Genomic DNA, 17,211 nt, shown 5'->3' on the forward strand with positions numbered 1-17,211 from the left:
TGGGAGTGAGGTCATCACCAGGGAAACGTCCTGGGTTGAACTTTCTGGGCCTCCAGACCTGCGGATCAGGGAGGCTGGGGCTGGAAGGACAAGGCCCCTGCGGTCTCCACCCCCTGCCGGGCCCGGCCTGCACTGTTACTCATGGGCCCCCTTTCCTTTGGAGACAACCCGTCTCCAGCAGATGAACTGAGATCTGTTTCCTGCAGCTTTTGACCGTTACTCCAACCCCCTCCACGAACACCAAGAACGTATCTCGAGTTCTGCTCCCATTTTTCAGGAGAGGAAACCATGGCTCAAAGAGATAAAATGAACCCGTCACTCCCAGCCATGCGGCAATCAGACCCATGTCTCCTTTGATGCGAGCCCTGGCTGATGCCGTAACAGCTGGGGCAGGCGGGGATGGTAGAGGGAGAGGGCCCTTGTTGGGCAGAGGCAGCGAGGCGTGGGCTCTGGGAAGGCCCTGGAGCAGGGCCCACGGAACCTGCTGCCACCAGTTTGTGCAATGACCACAACACACGACCGGGCCTTGGTCAGGAGGGCAAGGTGGAGCAGGGCTTCTCAGCAGGGGCAGTGCCAGGGGCCTGGAGACTTTTCAACACCCTCCGCCTGAGTGGCCCCCCAGTCCTCCTTCTGTTTCAGCAGGTGAAGCTGGGGCTGCGAACGAGGCTCCCCAGGTGACCAGGTGACCAGCATCTCTGGCTGAGAACAGGTCTCTGCACGAAGAACAGCAGGAAGCCCTGGGACCAGTTCTGGCACGTGCAGGACACAGCAGGATTCGTGGTTTTTATATCATTGTATTACTTCTGCTTAAGTTTTAAAATCTAAAGTCGAAGGGGCTAGGACAGGAACACTCCTGGAAGGGTGAGGGATGATGGCGGCGTCAGTGGGCACAGAGATGGAGGCTGTAGCCCTCATGGAGGCTGGAGACAGCTGGCGTGAGGGGGATGCGCAGGGTGTCACCACAGCTATGACAACCATAGTGACCGCTCCTCCAGCTACCTGGGAGGCGGGGTGGGGCACCCAGGAGCACTGAGCGAGGGACTCTTGTCTGTGCCCTGCAGGGGCCACACCCGGAAGCTGGGCAGGAACCTGCTGAAGGACCGGGCATGTCCCTGTACTCACGTTGTATCCAGTTCCCGCTCACGGGACTGATGAAGTTGGGGTAGAGGCCGAATGGCTTGTCGATCTTCCTGAGGAACTTCCGGATGTGCCTGACCTGCCGAGAGATGGACACCAGTCACACCTTCACGTCTCCGAAGAAGCCGGCCCCCTCCCGGCTCGCCAAGGACCAGGCAGCTGGCTCAGAGCCCGAGGAAACCATTCCGAGGAGGCAGGAAGGGGGAGCTGTGAAACCAGCAGCGGGCTCCAGCCAGAGCTGGTGGGACGGCCTTGACCTGTGCCCACGTGCGGGCGCTGCAGGAGTGCCACAGGCGCCTGACTCACGTATCTGCGCTGACCACTCGGCCCTGGGTCTGCCAGGCTCCCTCTCCCCTCCCCCCACCTCCTCCCCGCTGCCTCCTCCCTCCATCTCCCCATCTCACCTCTTCCTCACTGCATGTTGCTTTTGGCAGGGAGGGTGGATTCATATAAGGGACGATAGCTGTTTTGTAAGTACCAGGTAAAACTGCCTTTTTAATAGATCAGAAATGGTCAAACATTGGCAATTTCCTATGGTAATGTGTTCTTTTTTTCTGACACCTGGGCTCCTCAATACACCAAAGGCACCTTTTAAAAACAACATTTCTCAGCTCCTCTGAGTGGTACTGTTAAACACATCATCTCCAATCATCCAACAACCTATGTGCTATTACTAGCTCAGTTTAACAGACAAGACACCCGGATCTTAGAGAGATGCAGTGATTGCCATGGCTACCCGGTACGTATCAGGGCCAGGACAATTTCTGACCAACACGGACCAGGCGGGGACCGTGCAGCGACGTGTATCAGAGGCTGCCCCACCTGAGAAAGAGGAAGCTAGATTTGCAACCTTTGGGGATACCAAGGGCAAGGGGGCTTTGGGCTATACACGTGGGAAGGCCGTATCCCTCTTGGATACATGAAAGCCTCCCAGTGCAGACCTGCGGGAGGGAAAGGCCCGCGGGGACCATACTGTGTCATGCTCGCAGATTCGCCTGCAGGGCCAGGAGCAGGGAAAGCAGCCTTTGACTGTCAGCCTTTCTTTTCAGGGGCCGGCATTGCTTTGCCACGTCAGACTTCACATCCATTTATGTTAATGCAGTCCATTATGGGGACAGGAATGTGCTTGTACCTGACTTATTCCCTCGGTCCTGGTGGTAAGCAGTGGAGCAGGCTAAATGAGCTCCCCCAGAGGGTGCGGACGCTTCTAGAATTTGGGCCAATTTGTTGACTGCCAATAATCGCCTCTGTGGGCGGCATGGCTGGGGGATGAACATGGCTGGAGAATGTAAATGTAGAGGAAGACAGAGAAACAGAGTGTGGGTCTGGAGGAAAGGCCTGAAGCCTGTCGAATTAATCTGCTCTTGAATGAGCGTGGGCTTCAGAGGCAAGGAGTCCTGGGTTTGATTCCTGGCTTTAGCACTTCCCAGATGGATGATCCAGGACAAGTAACTTAACCTCTGAGTCTCAGTTTCCTTCCCTGAAAATGGGGATGACAGGAAGATCTGACTCCTAGGGCTGTTGGGAGAATTAGAGACACTCTAAGGAGACCAGCACACAGTAGGTGCTCAGGCAGTAGTAGCTAATTACCTCCAGACTAGCCAAGGACTAGAGCAGTGGTTCTCAACCTTCCTAATGCCATGACCCTTTCATACAGTTCCTCGTGTTGTGGTGATCCCCAACCCTGCTAGCAGTTCTCAACCTGTGTCTCGACCCACAGGTTGAGAACTGCTGCTGTAGAGCCTAAGACCATCGGAAAACACAGATAATTACATTACGATTCATAACAGTAGCAAAATTACAGTTATGAAGTAGCAATGAAAATAATGTTATGGTCGGGGGTCACCACAACATGAGGAGCTGTATTAAAGGGTTGCGGCATTAGGAAGGTTGAGCCACTGGACTGGAGGGAGCTGCTCGTCCTTCTCCATTCTGAGCTGGCCACAATCTTCCTGGAGGAGTTGGCTCGAGAGCAATGGAAACAGGGAGGCTGGGGGGGGGGGGGGGGGTGGAGGTGGGAAAAAGGATCAGCCAGTAAGATTCATTGAAAGTGGGATTAAACTAACTGCATGCCCCTTTGAGGTGGAATGTCACAGGGAGACAGAGTCTTCTCCATACCAGGTCTGACAATGTGGTGGGCTGTTTAAGGGTGGTAGTGGGCCTCAGTACAGAGGAAATGATCAAAGATTTGAATTGTGTTTTCTCAAGAATTCGGGTCGATTCCCACACTGAATAAGCAGTGCTCCTAAACCCCATGTCAAAAAGTACATGAACGTTTATTAAAAATGCAGATCCCAGGGCCAGGGCCTGCCGGGTGATGCTCTGGGGCCGGCGGTCTAACAGGATACTGGGAGCTCCCAGTCCCCTGGCTGGCTAACCATGAGCGGTAAGAGGCGGCTTTGGGAGTGGGCCCTCCAGAGGGCTCTCCTTGGAGGACGGGCTTCATCTCCCTGTCATGGAGCCTGAGGGCCATCTGAGGGTTGAGGGTTAGACCCAAGGTGACACGTCCAGACAGTGGGACTGCCAAGGCTGGGAGAAACTGTCCCTCTGGAGGGCCTCACGGAGGACCGGCAGCTGTCAGGAGGGATGGCAGCCTGGACGCCGTCTCTGGCTTCCCCGTGGCCTTAGGCAGCCTGGTACCAGTGAGTAGGAGCGGCCACGTGCCTCTCCCGGAGGTGGAAATCGAGTTGACAGCCTGCTGATGGCGTGAGCTAGACGGGCATCTGGAAGGAAAGGCCAGGCAGACCTCGCAGGAAAAAGTTAAATGTCTCTGGAAAGGGAGCTTTAGCAGCCGGTGGCCCATTCCTGCCAACTGGAGCTGGTGCCTAGGTTTCAGCCGCTGCGCTTTCTGCAGACCCACGAATGGGTGGTTGCCAGAAGCTGACACATGCCGGCGAGAACCTTCTCCCGGCAGCTTTGTCTCTTCCCTGCCCTCTGTAGGGGCCCGACTACTCCCCGTGCTCGCCTTCCCTGCCCCCTGGACTGGGTAGTCAGGTCTCCCACAGTAACGCAGGGGGCTCTGTGTGCCCCACACACCACCGAGCTGATCTGGGAGCCTTTCCTGTGGCTGTGCAGGGCTGCGTGCCCACTCTGCTGCTCTCTGCGGGGAGAAGGCGGAGGGCTGTTCGGGGAGGGAGCGGGGAGAAGACTTGCCTTTTCAGCGAAGACCTGGTTGCCAGAGAGCTCACTGAGGTGTAAGAACTCCAAGTGCAGGGATCCAAACTCTGCCAGGATGCTGGTGCTCCCGGTTGTGGTCCAGCCCCAGCTCCTGTTGGAGCCACTGGAAAGACATAAGTAGCCATCGTCACCTTCACGTCCCCCGGCCTCCAGCTGGCTCCTCTACTGAGGGTGACTCCCCTGCTTAGTAGGGGAGGACCTACTATGTGCAGGCACTAAAAGCTTTAGCCACATAATCTCAGTTAACCCCCCTGGGGGTCTGTGCTAGTAAAAGACCCATTTTGCTGATGAGGACACTGAGCTTGAGGTGAAGTGACTTGCTGAAGGTCCTTTGAACCCAGGCCTGTCTGACTTGCAATGGTCTTTGTCCCTGTAAGACTGGACTCGAGCAGGACAGTAGCAACGCTGTCTTGGTGGCCAAAACATAGCACACGTGCTTTGCTAAATTATAGGTGATATCGGTAATGCTGTGATGGACCATAAAGACCCACAGACACTCCACTTCCACCCTGTGGCTGAAGGCAGCCCAATGGCTCAGGCAGTGGCGCTGCATGGAGAGGGAGGGTCTGACAGGGGCAGATGAGAAGCAGGCCCTTTCCTGTGTCCTCATTGCCAATGCTGCTCAAGGACACACAGTGCCCCTTCTTGGAGTTTCATGGAACCCACACCTGACAGGCAGGCAGCTCTGACACACCCACGCACCTGCAGCCTGACCCTGGGGAAGCCAAGGTCAGGAGTAAGAGAAGCAGGGGCTCTTGGAGAAAGATTTCCTCTCTGGTGAACCAAGTGCTTCGCAAGAACCTTAGATAAAGTCAACGAGGCATACTGCCACTCACCAACAAGGCTGTCAAAGAACTCTGCACACACTGGGTGCTTTCAAGGAGGAAGAGTGCAGCCCTAGCTGATTTGCCTCAGTGGCTAGAGCATCGGACTGTGGACTGAAGGGTCCCAGGTTCGATTCCGGTGAAGGGCACATGTCTGAAGTGTGGGCTCGATCCCCAGTAGGGGGTGTGTAGGAGGCAGCAGATCAATGATTCTCTCTCATCATTGATGTTTCTATCTCTCTCTCCCGCTCTGAGAAAAACACAAATTAAATATATATATGGAGGAATGCGGACTCAGGACCTCCAGTAACTGTCCCATGTGCCCCTTTTACAGATGAGGAAAACAAGGCACAGGGCAGTAACGTCACCCACGGAGATCACACAGCAAGTGAAGCAGCTGGGACCCAACGCTGGGCTGATGTCCTAACCACCGAATCGCCATGCTTTTAGTTACATAATAAATAAGTCACTTAAAACCCCCCTGGGGTTCACAGCCAGGAGGCATGGGTCCCAGTGTGTTAGCCCAGAGGCCTCCTTGTGTACTTGTTTCTGCACCGGACAAAGTGGGCAAGGACAATACGACCCAGTCTCCGTCCTAGGGCTTTTGTGGGGGTTTAGAGAGAAGAGGAAGGTGCAGAATGGCAGTGGCCTTGGGCCAGCTGCTTCCTCTCCCCGTGCCTCAGTTTCCTCATATGCATCATGATCTCTCCTACGGGACATTTAGGACAACTTGGGGCGGTGGGGGGGTGGGGGAGGAGGGTGGTTGCAGAGATCAACCCCCCTCTGCAAGAGATTGTAAAGGCAGAGGACGGGATTGGGACAGAGTGGGGTGGGTGAGCTCCCCATTTGCAGGGGGTCCAAGGTGCAGTGAGTGTGAGGGAGGCTGGGAGAAGCCCTTTGTCTCCTTGCTGTGAAAGCTCAGGCTCCCAGGAACAGCCCGTCTGTCCCTCTGCCTCCCAGGGTGAGGCCTAGGAAGGCAGGTGTGGGTGTGAGAGGTCAGTTTGCCACCTGAGGTGGCAGCTTTTCCCGGGGTGGGGCTGGGGCTCCCCTTCTCCTTTCTAAACTCCATTCTCTGGTTTCCAGTAGGGTCAGGAGACTCATGTCTCCTAGCGTCTAGAAAGAGAAAACACTCGTTTTGGGACCTTTTGGGGCAGGTGACCTCAGTAATCAAAGAGGAGACCACCAGTCCTTTTTTCCTGTCTCCAATTTCCTGGGGCATTGATTTGGGGGCAGGGGGCAGGTGGGAAGGGATGGGTTCGTAGAGAGGGGTCACTTGGCTCCTGGATAATAAATAAAACAGCTTCCGTTTATTGAGCTGCTAGAGATGGCAGGCACTGGGGCAAGCTGCCTGCATCATTATTTCATTTACAGCCCACAGGTAAAGCATCATTAACTCCAATATGCAAAGGAGGAAACTGAGGCTCAGAGGGGGAAGGCAGTTGTCGAAGGTCACCTGGTAGGTGGTGGAGGTGGGATTCAAACTGAGATCTGCAGGGCACTTCCTGAGGGGTCTGCCCAGAGGAAAGGGGAAGCTGTCCCCACTGTCCCTCTTCACAAGCGAGACTTCTCTCCAGCTGTGACCTCAGCGGGCAGAAGGTTTCCTGAATAATCGGTGCTTCCTGCCCTTGCAGAGAAATTCAAGGTACAAAGAAAGCCACCATCCGTCTTTTGTTCCATTTTCCCCACACGAGCCTTCCTCTCCTCCGCCCTCCAATTGCACCCTCCCTGGGGGGCTCTCTGTCGTGAAGCCGCTCTGGCAGACAGGCCACGCCAACCAGGGCAGAGCGGGCAGCGGGCAGCAGGCAGGTGCCTTCCCTCTCTGCTGCTTGGCTCCAAAGGCTGGCTTCCCCGGCGAACTCAGGCAGGTCGGTTAATCTCTCTAGATCTCAGTTTCCTCATCCGTTAAATGACAGCACCCACACCTCACAAAGTCATTGTGAGGTATAAATTATGCATGTAATTACTGTCATTTTGTCATTATGTAATTATGCACATGTAAATTATGTGTTGTTTGCTGGAGTTATTAAGTTCCTGATATGTGCCAGGCAGCTGTGTATCTTATTTTAACTTCACCTCCAACTTGGGAGGGTAGATACCACAATCCTTATTTCATAGGTGGGGATGCTCAGGCTCAGAGAGGGAGACACTGTCTCCAAGGCCACACAGTAAGTGATAAAGCTGGCAGAGCTGAATCTGAACCCCCAAATTCCTCTTCTCTGAGCAGCACCCAGCGCCCCGAGGTCGTCTGGTCAGCCCTGTGAGGCCTGCAAGGGGCCTGCAGCCTGTGTTCTCTCCCTTGAGGGAGGGGCTGCTCCACAATGCCCTCCCCAGCCTGGCAGAGTGTCTGTGTGTGTGCCTGTGTGTGCACACCTGTGGATGATGTAATCATTAACTTTGCCACCAGACCTGGATCCTGATTCTAACTTCACTTTACTGCTGAGTGACCTTGAGTAAGACACCTCACCTCTCTGAGCCTCAGCGTCTTCACTGGTAAAATGGGATCCATGTGGTGATTGTGAGACTGAAAAAGAGAAGCTATGTCACAGGTTCATATTGGGCCTGGCACACAGTGAAAACTCACTGAACAGTGGCAATTATTCAGATCTGTACCCCTGGCCAGTGAGGTTCAGGGGTTGAGTGTCCATCTATGAACTAGGAAGTCATGAACCAGGAGGCCATAGTCTGATTCCCTGTCCCGGGGCACATGCCTAAGTTGCTGGCTCCATCCCCAGTAGAGGGAGTGCAGGCGGTAGCCAATCAATGATTGTCAAAATTAATGTTTCTATCTCTCCCTCTCCTTTACTCTTTGAAATCAATACTATATATGTGTATGTCTCTCTCTATATATATATCTCAATACTATATATGTGCTGTATATATATCAATACTATATATGTGTATGTATACATATACATATACATATACATATACATATACATATACATATACATATACATATACATATGCCCTAATATGCAAATAGACCAAACAGCAGAACAACCGAACAACTGGTTACTATGATGTGCGCTGACCACCAGGGGGCATGCGTGGAACATGGCAGGCATTGGCCGAGGTGGGATGGGGGAGCAGGTGAGCAGGGACGCCACGCCAAGATGAGGCACTGGTTGCTTCCATTAGGTGGTTACTGAAAGTTCTTTGCTAACGTGTGCCGGGGTCCTGCCGGGGCCCTCATACCTGCTGCCTGCTCTGGCCCCGCTGGCACCTGCTGCCAGTGCCGGGTGCCAGTCCCGATAGCTCTGCACCAGCAGTGGGTGTGAGCAGGGCCAGAACTGTCAGAGCGTGGGAGCAGCTGCTATGGGAGCAGGGTTGCTGGCAGACAGGTGACCAGGGACTGTGGCGGGAGGGGCCAGGCAGGGGCACAGAGACCTGCCCCTGTGCCAACCATAGCCTCATGGCCCACAGTTCCTTTCAAGGTGCACGAATTCGTGCACTAGGTCTCTAGAGTGTGTGTGTGTGTGTGTGTGTGTGTGTGTATATATATATATATATATATATATATATATATATATATATATATATATGATATGTACCTCAGTGGGTGTATGCATATTTGCGTGTGCATGTGCACACACATTTATGGATGTGAGAGTGTGTGTGACAAAGGCGAGCTTGTGTATCAGCCTTTATGTTTAGATGGGTGGCAGTAGAGTGTAATGTGTGTGTGAGAAACAGTGAGTCAGCTGCAGAGGGCCTTGGAGTGGCCACTGCTGCTCTCCCCCATAGCCCAGGGGTCCCTGCAGGTCACAGGCCCTGGTTACCCCTGCCTCTGCCTCCCAGGCCAGGCTGCAAAGACACACCTCCCCATCAGGAAGGAGGGGCAGCAAAGTTCACTAGGGGACCACCTCCCCTCAGGGTCCTTCTGACTGACAGTTTTGGGGCAGGGTCAGTCCCCACTCCTGCTGGGGCCCATCGCCAGCCCTGCCCAGAACAGGGGCAGCGTGTGGCCCAGCTTCCCCAGACACCCTCCAAAGAGCAGAGTCAGCACCACTCGGGCCGCATACATCCCTGACGTTCTCCCTGGGGAACAGGGGTGCACTTTTAGCAACAGACTCCAACCCAGAAAATGGAAGGGGGTGCTGCCAGGAAATCAGCACATGCCTATCTGTGTGTACAGCACCGGCAGCACGCAACAGCCCCCTAATATGTGTGCTTTCTTTATCGGAAATGGCAGATCTGCGTGTATCAGGTCCGGGCTCTGAGGGACTTGGGTAATGAGACAGCCAGGGCTGTGATTTGTAGAACTGGCAGTGCCACACACAGAGGAGGGAGGGGTGCCTGAGCTGGGATCCTAGGGACCCCAGACTGCAAGGCCCCAGCAGCTGCACATGGGAGAGCTGGAAAGAGAGGGTGTTTGTGTCCTGGCTCCATGCCAGCTGGTCCCGTTTCTTTAGGGTTAGTGTTTGTGGAAAGAAATTTGAGCAGAGATCCAAGTGTCTAGTCTTGGGGAGTCAACCCTAGCCCCTCCCCAGCCCTCAGAGATGTTGGTGAGAGTTAAGTGAGGCCACACCCTGAGAAAGCTTTCGGGCCACAGAGGACAGTAAGAGACGATGCCAAGTCTTCTCTCCTCTGCAAGGCCCAGGCTGACCGAGGGCAGGACCTCCCCAGGACCCAGCGGGAGCCGCGGGCTCTCACAGGGCCCAGGGCCCCCTTCCCTCCAGTGTCCTCCTTCCTGCCCAGGCAGCTGGCTGAAGCCCGTGTTGGGCTGAGAGCCCTGAGGTAAATCACTGTAAGAGGTGGAGGGGGAAGTCTGTGTGATGGAAATGGCATAGCCTTCCCCCCGGCCTGGGTCACAGGAGGGCCGAGAGGCTGGAGGATGGCCCAGCGAGTTCTCTGGGTGCCTTCTGCAAGGTCTCCTGGGGCCCACTCCACACACCTGAGGGCTGGCTGGCAGGCCGCAAGAGCAGAGCTTTCTGGATTGTAACAAAAGGAGTTTAAATCTTAGTCCCATTACCTATTAGCTAGGAGACCTTGGGCAAGTTACTTCATCTCTGAGACTCCGTTTTCATAATGGGGACAATATAAATACCCTCAAAGGATTGCTGAGAGCAGTAAGGTTGGTGAGGCAATGTGTGGAAACTCCTAGCACAATGCTAGGCACATAGTAAGTGCTTAGTAAGTGGTAGGACCACTGCTGTTATTCACTCCCACCCCACACACACTGTCTAGCAGGAATATGTGTCAAAGACACAAAGAATTGGATGGGGATCCTGCCCTTGAGAAGCTCCTGGGTGGGGGAACATGAAGACGAGTGTGACGAGGGCTGGGAGAACGGAGATAAAGTGCCTGGAGGCCAGGACAGGCACAGAGGCTTTTGGCTTAATGATAACGTGGCATCTGAGCTGAATTTTGATGGCCAGGGAGGCTGTGAGAGATGGGTAATCCAGTGAAGCAACAGAGAGAGAGAAGGCAAGACAGGGCACATCTGTGGTGTCCAGGGGCAAGGTCCATGCTCCCCAGTGTATTTTAAAGCTGGCCGGGCCATCAGTTTTCCTGGCTTTGGCCCTGTCCTTTCCCCTTTCTGGGCCTCAGCTGCCACACCTGGAAAATGGTTGGGTATAAACACACTCCCAGCCCATGAGAGGGGAACACTGAGGGACAGGTAAGCTGGGCGGAGCGGCAGCCCTGGCTCCCCCTCTCTGGCTGTCACTCTGGCTCTGACTTAGTGACGGCCCGGAGAGATCCAAGTTCACACACGGAATTACTAAGCAACAGGTCAGGAGGGGAAATGATGAAAGCGGACAGTAAAAATCAATGTTTTAAGACAGAGCTAAGGAAGGAAACACTATCAGTGGGTTCTTTCATCAGTGGGACCACATGTGACTTTTCAGTCTTATCCAGCATTTTTTATATAAACTACATGTTCTGCAATGAGGATTTACTGTTTTATAGAGGGGAAATCCCAATATCATTATTAAAAATTATTAACTCCTGAGTTAATAACCTTGCAACAGTCAGTTACTGGCTTATAGGATCTCAGCCAGTCACATCCTTTCCTCCCCGGGGGGCCTGACACTCCTCAGAGCCCCTCTGTGTTCTGACACTGGGCTCCTGAGACTCAACCCCGAGGGTGGGGGCGGCAGACCAGGGGTCCCTCTGACCAGGGTCCTGAGACCCCCTGGCAGGAGGGTGTGGTGTGCCTGACCCTGGCTGGGGAGGGAGGGCTGAGTCAAGGCAGTATTCTGGGACAATCACGAGGAACAGCTGTCCCTCCCCACCCCTGAAGATCAGGTCTTGGGTGTCCTAACCCCCAAGAACCAGGCTTGGTGACAAACACCCGCCCAGGAGGCCAGTTTTCACTCTGCTGCTGACTGGCTGTGGTTCCAGAGGTGTGCACGGTCCCCTCTCTCTCTGTGTGCCTCAGTTTCCATGAAGATATAGCCGAATGTGTCCTACCTTTTGAAGTTCACGACACCTTTTGGGATTCCCGTGGGGGTGTTGAAGGCTGGCAGGAGTTTCTCTCCGAGCTTGATGGCCTTCATTCGGAACACCTGGAAGGGTCAAAGGGCACTGTGAATCTGGGCTGGGTGGGGTGCAGTCACTGTAAGAGGGTGCCACTAGTGGATAAACCGCCTACACTGCGGGCCCCAGAGCAGAGGTGGCATTGCCTTAGGCTCTGCAGTGGGACAGGCGGGGTGTGAGCCTGGCTCTGTGGTCTGAGGGGAGGCACCTCTCCCTGAGCCTCAGTTTCCTTGGTTATTAAATGACAATATTGCCTTCCTCGGAGGGTTATTGGTAGGAATACAAATTAGGTAACAGTTACACTACAAGGTGCCAGGAATACGATGAAGGCTCAGTGACTATAACTGTGTTTTGGGTGGCCCTCGGAAAGATGAAGCAATCAGGGCAGTGGGTCACAAGGGTTTATGCCTGCCCACACCGTGGGACCCGCTGTCACAGGCTGAGCTCGTGGGAAACACACTGTACAGAATAGAAAGAGCATGGATGGGGAGCCCAGACTCCGCCCGGTTCCAGGCCGTGTCTCACAGTGTGCTGCTCAGTGAGCCATGGCCTCCTTCTGGACAACACTTTCCCAACTGAAAACCAGGCGAGGGCCTTTTCCCTCTCCCCTTCGGATTCTGCCTGCTGTTTCCACTTTATAGATGGGAATAAGGAGAAGGAGAATGCCTCATCCTGAACCCCCCACATGATGGCCAGGGAGCACGAGGAGGCTCTGACCTGTCAAACTGTTCTTCTGATTAATTCAAAAGCACCTGTGACCTCCTGACTCAGCAGTGTCCCTCACAGGAATTTATTCTAAGGAAATAAATAATCGAGGATGCTGTGAAGATTTAACCTTATGGCTATTTATTCCAGCATTGTTAGAAGAGAAGATGGAAATATTCTAAACAGCAAACAATAGGGAAGTGGTTAAATGATGGCTTATCCCTGCAAGGAAGCACCATGCAGCCACCGAAATGATGCTGTGGGAGAATATTTACTAGTAATAGCAAAGAAAGGGTTTATAATGTATTAAGAGAAAAGTATGTCAAAATAGTGTAATTCAACTTCAATAAAAATTATATTCATATGGACACTTGGGGGAAGGATGGAGTGCACCAAAATATTATCGAGGGTCTCCTGGGAGGGGTAGGCTCACGGAGGACTTTTATTTCCTTCTCGTGGCGTATCTATTTTCTGTGCCATTTTTATCATAAAACCAAGCCCACAATAAACGTCATGTACCTTTTAAAAGATGAGATGCAAGTCCCTAAGCAACTGCTCCCAGTGGGACAACACATTCCCTTTTACTTCTGCAGCTCGAGGGTGACCCAGTTTGCTGACCTCGTGCGTGCCGTTGCAAAACAAAGTCCCCCAACCCCAACACATGCAATTTACTAATGGTGACTCAGCTGTTTAGGGACTGCAGTGGGAAGTGGATGTGGTCCTTGCTTAGGAAGGGGGAGAGAGGGGTGAAAGAGGAGGGTAAGAGGGAAGGAGCAGGAGGAAAGGACCACATGAGGCCTGGCAGTGCTGGGCAAGAGAAGATGCTGATGTCAGTGCCAGACAGTAGGTCCCAGAAGTGGCCATGGGGACACCTATGTTTGAATTTCTGGGAGCTTCTCTAGAATCCAGATTTCAAGTCCCCTGTCACTACAAAACCCCCTGGTTTAGCAACAACTCAGAACTCTTGTAAAAATAAATAAATAGCTCTCGTGTGAGGCTCCTGAGGAGGCTGAGCCAGAGACACACAGGGACCCACCAAGCTGGAGCCCAAGGCTGAGGCTCCAGGCTGCTGTCTGCTCCCTTTGCCCGCAGGACTCCACGCTCACTCCTCTTAGATGCTTTCCTCAGCCAGCAAACCTTGTCTTCTCCTTCGGAAGGTCTTGCTGCCCGCTGGCAGTGCAGGCCTCCACACCCCAGGGAGGATGCTGAATGAGTGTGTGCGGACCAGAGTGGGACCATGCTGGAAGCAAATTCCAGTAGTTAGCATAATAAATGCAAGAAGTTCATCAGAAGACTGATGAGCCTTGGGGCTTCAGCAGGGCTGAAGATCTGCATATATTACTGCCTGCTGCCAGACAGCTGAGGGCAGTTCCCCCAACACATGGCCATTTATTGTTTACCAGGCCTTACCTTTGATATGTATATCTGCTTTGCTATAGGACAAAATGTGGGAATAAAAAGCCAGGGGTCTGGAGATTTGGGGAGCTTAGTCGCTAGAACTAAGTTTCCATCTGGCACCCCAAAATGCCTTCCAAATCCATATTTCTTCTCTAATCTCTCAATTAATTTATGCACATCCCCTTCTCCAGATTCTTAAACCCTTGTAGATGTGAAAAGACCCCGGCAGGACCACTTTCCTCCTTGTCATCTTGGAAGTGAATGGTGTGTAAGGGGTTCAGAACCCAATTCCAATGTGCATGTGAAGTTCCCCCATACCACCAAGCAAGTCTCCAGACACCGGCTCCACGTCTAAGAATTCAACTCAATTCTGACACTGTCTACAATGGAGAAAGCATCAGGTTCCATGCTAATGGTTCAGGCCTACAAGACCGCCCCCCCCCCCCCCCCCGCCCCATTCTTTAGCTGCCAACAGAAGAGCAGGTGTTACCCAGGAACCCCAACTTGGGTTTGATTATTTTTCTAGAGTGGCTCACAGAATTCAGGGAAACGTGTTACTTACTGAGCCAGTTTATTATAAAAGGATATAACTCAGGAACAGCCAGATGGAAGAGGCCCAGGGCAAGACATGGGGCTGGGCACAGAGCCTCTGTGCTCTGAGTCCACTCTCCCCAGCTCCCCACCTGCTCACAACCAGTAGCGTGGTGAACCCAGTGCTTCGGGTGTTCATGGAGACTTCATCACACAGGCACGACGGATGGAATCACTGGCCACTGGCTACTGATTCATCCTTTAGCCCTCTCCCCTCCTTGAAGGCCTGAAAGCTCCAACCCTCTAATCGCATGACTGTTACTCCTGGCAACCAGCCTCCATCCTACTTGGGGCCCAAAAGTCACCTCAATAACGTAACAAAAGCACTTATTGTCATTGCTTAGGAAATGCCTATGGTTTTAGGAACTCTGTGCCAGGAACAGGATGAAGACCAAATACCTATTTTTCCTAAGTCACACATCGCAGTGTGCCAGGTGTCTCCTCTCCAGGACCTTCATCCCTTGCAGCCGCCGCGGGCAAGGTGTTGACCCACTTGGAGGAGAACTAGACTGAGTTTGAGCAAAGCAATTTGCCTGAGAGGAGGAGCTGTGAAGTGACTCTTTTCCAGGACACCAAGCTGCCTTTCCAACACAGAAAGGCCTCGGGCAGCCTCGGTAAGCAACGGGCAGTGGCCTACTGGCTCCAGACAGAGATGAAAGAAGCCAGCAAGAACTACATTCTGTAGAGCGAAACAGACACTGTTCTGGGAGCCACTTAGCAGGCATGTGACCGTGGGTAAGCCACGCACTGTCTCTGAGCCTCATCCGCACAATGGAATGGTGACGGCTCTGGCTGCTTCACAGGGTCCTCCTATTGCTTTTGACTTTTTATTGTAGTTGATTTCTAATTTCATGGCATTATGATCCGAGAAGATGCTTGATATGATTTCAATCTTCTTGAATTTGTAGAGACTTAGTTTATGTCCTAACATGTGGGCTATCTTTGAAAATAGTGTGTACTTAAGAAGAATGTCTATTCTATAGCTTTGGGATAAAATGTTCTGAAATTAGTTCCATCTGATCTAGTGAGTCATTTAGGATTGCTGTTTCCTTGTTGATTTTTCTGTCTAGAAGATTTACCCAATGATGTCAATAGGGTATTAAGGTGCCCTACTATGATTGTATTGTTGTCGCGCTCTTTCTCAATATTATCCAGAAGTTGTTTTTTTTTTTTTTTTTAATGTATTTGGATGCTCCTGTATTGGGTGCATATATGTTTACCAGAGTTATATCCTCTTGTTGTATCCATGCCTTTTTATTATGAAGTGGCCTTCATTATCTCTTGTTATGGCCTTCACTTTGAGGTCTATTTTGTCAGATATAAGTATTGCTACCCCAGCTCACAGGGTCCTTCTAGACATCAAATAAGAGGATATGTATAGTGAATGTGCTATGTAAACTGTAAAGTGCTATGTCAATGCCACCTGGTGTGGCTGTGGCTGTGCCCGTGGTTCCCGTGGGAGTGTCTGTAGGGCTGGCTACCCAGCAGGGGACTCTTCTTCTCCCACAGGTTCCCTCTGAAGCAAAGAAAGGCCTCAGCCCAGGAAGGGGGTCTCTTTCACTGTTCATTCTGCAAATACTCATGGGAGACTTTAAGAAAGCCTCACTCCACAGGCACCTTCTGTGTGAGAAATGAGGGACTGAGAGGAGGGTGACCCTGGGCCAAGCTGAATAAGGGCCCATGGCAGAGAGGTCACAGGGTCATAAGTTGTCTCAAAATAGCCTCAGAGCCTGTGACCTGAGCAAGTGACTTCTAGGTCTCAGATCCTCCACCTGCAAGTGGGTGAAGACATCACTCCATGGGCTGTTTGAGGAAAGAGGACACGGTGCACATGCCCCATCTTTGCCACGTGGAGGTGCTGGGGACAGAGGGGACTAGGAAGGCGTGGCTGGAAGATAGGAGCCTGCCTGCTCAGGGACTCGGAGCCGCCTGGCCTCTCCTTGGGCCTTTTAAACTATTTCTAAGTCACAGGTGCTCCTATCCACATCCCACTGTCTGGTCTGCATTCTGGAAAGACAGGTTGACAATCCTTCTAGGGAGCCGAGGCCTCAGAACAACTTCTCAGAACCCCAGACACCTCAGAGCAGGGAGAGAGGGACAGCATGTCTGGGGAGCACCAGCTCCACCCTGAGCCGCTGGCCCCCACACCAGCCCCATAAGCCCCCTGTATCACTGCCTCCCCTTCCCTGCATCCACCCTTCCTCCCACAACCTAGACAGAGGTGGGCAAGGGCCCGTAAAGAACACGAATGCTTTTTTCTGCGCCATGTGTCATTTCCTGTTCTGGGGTTTTCAAATGAAATTCAGGCCTTGGGTGGCTCCAAGCCCAGGGCTCCCATCTACAATTATTTGGGGACAAATTGGTACAAGCGGTAATCTCCGCTGAGATTATTTTTGATGGAGAGAGGCCTAAAGCGACTGGAGAGATAAAGTGCATGCCCGCCGCCTCTAAATTCTCGGCTTCAGCCCGTGTGCCTTAAATGAAGTGAAGGGGAACTGACTCTCAGACAGCAGCTGTCTCCACGGCCCCCCACAGGCTCAATGTCTCATTTCTGGGTGGACAGAGAGGGGGAATGTGAGGAAAGGAAAGAGCCCAGGCCAAAGGACCAGCCCCATTCACAAGACTTGTTGACTCCAGGGGGGACTAGGACCACCCCATGGTGGAGAAGGAAGTGAGGCCCAGGGATGGGAAAAGGGACCTGCTGAGGCCACCGGCAGGGGTGGTGTGCGGACTGTGCCCACGGCCCTCTGGAAGGCAGTGCAGTGCACCTGGTATTTACAACATGTGGCTGCTCCATCTCCCCTACTGCCCCCGAGACCTGGAGCTGGTGTCTGGCCCAGAAAGGAGGGCAAAGGGAGGTTGTGGAGTATAGAGCAAGACTGAGGGGCCCCTGGGTAGA

At 52.9% G+C, this 17,211-nt stretch overlaps 1 protein-coding gene across 1 annotated transcript in view; it reads right to left on the reverse strand.

Annotated features, from left to right (window-relative positions):
- The window catches only part of MAN1C1 (mannosidase alpha class 1C member 1), a 127,876-nt gene that overhangs the window by 14,174 nt on the left and 96,491 nt on the right, over nt 1-17,211 (reverse strand). Inside the window, exons 5-7 of the mRNA XM_084874949.1 lie at nt 11,553-11,647; nt 4,291-4,417; nt 1,123-1,216 (exon numbers count right to left, since the gene is read on the reverse strand). Coding sequence (XP_084731075.1) covers nt 1,123-1,216; nt 4,291-4,417; nt 11,553-11,647 — 316 coding nt within the window. The remainder of the gene's footprint in view (nt 1-1,122; nt 1,217-4,290; nt 4,418-11,552; nt 11,648-17,211) is intronic.

Source organism: Pipistrellus hanaki (assembly GCF_964339955.1).
Source record: "Pipistrellus hanaki genome assembly, chromosome: 2".
Lineage (NCBI taxonomy): Eukaryota > Metazoa > Chordata > Mammalia > Chiroptera > Vespertilionidae > Pipistrellus > Pipistrellus hanaki.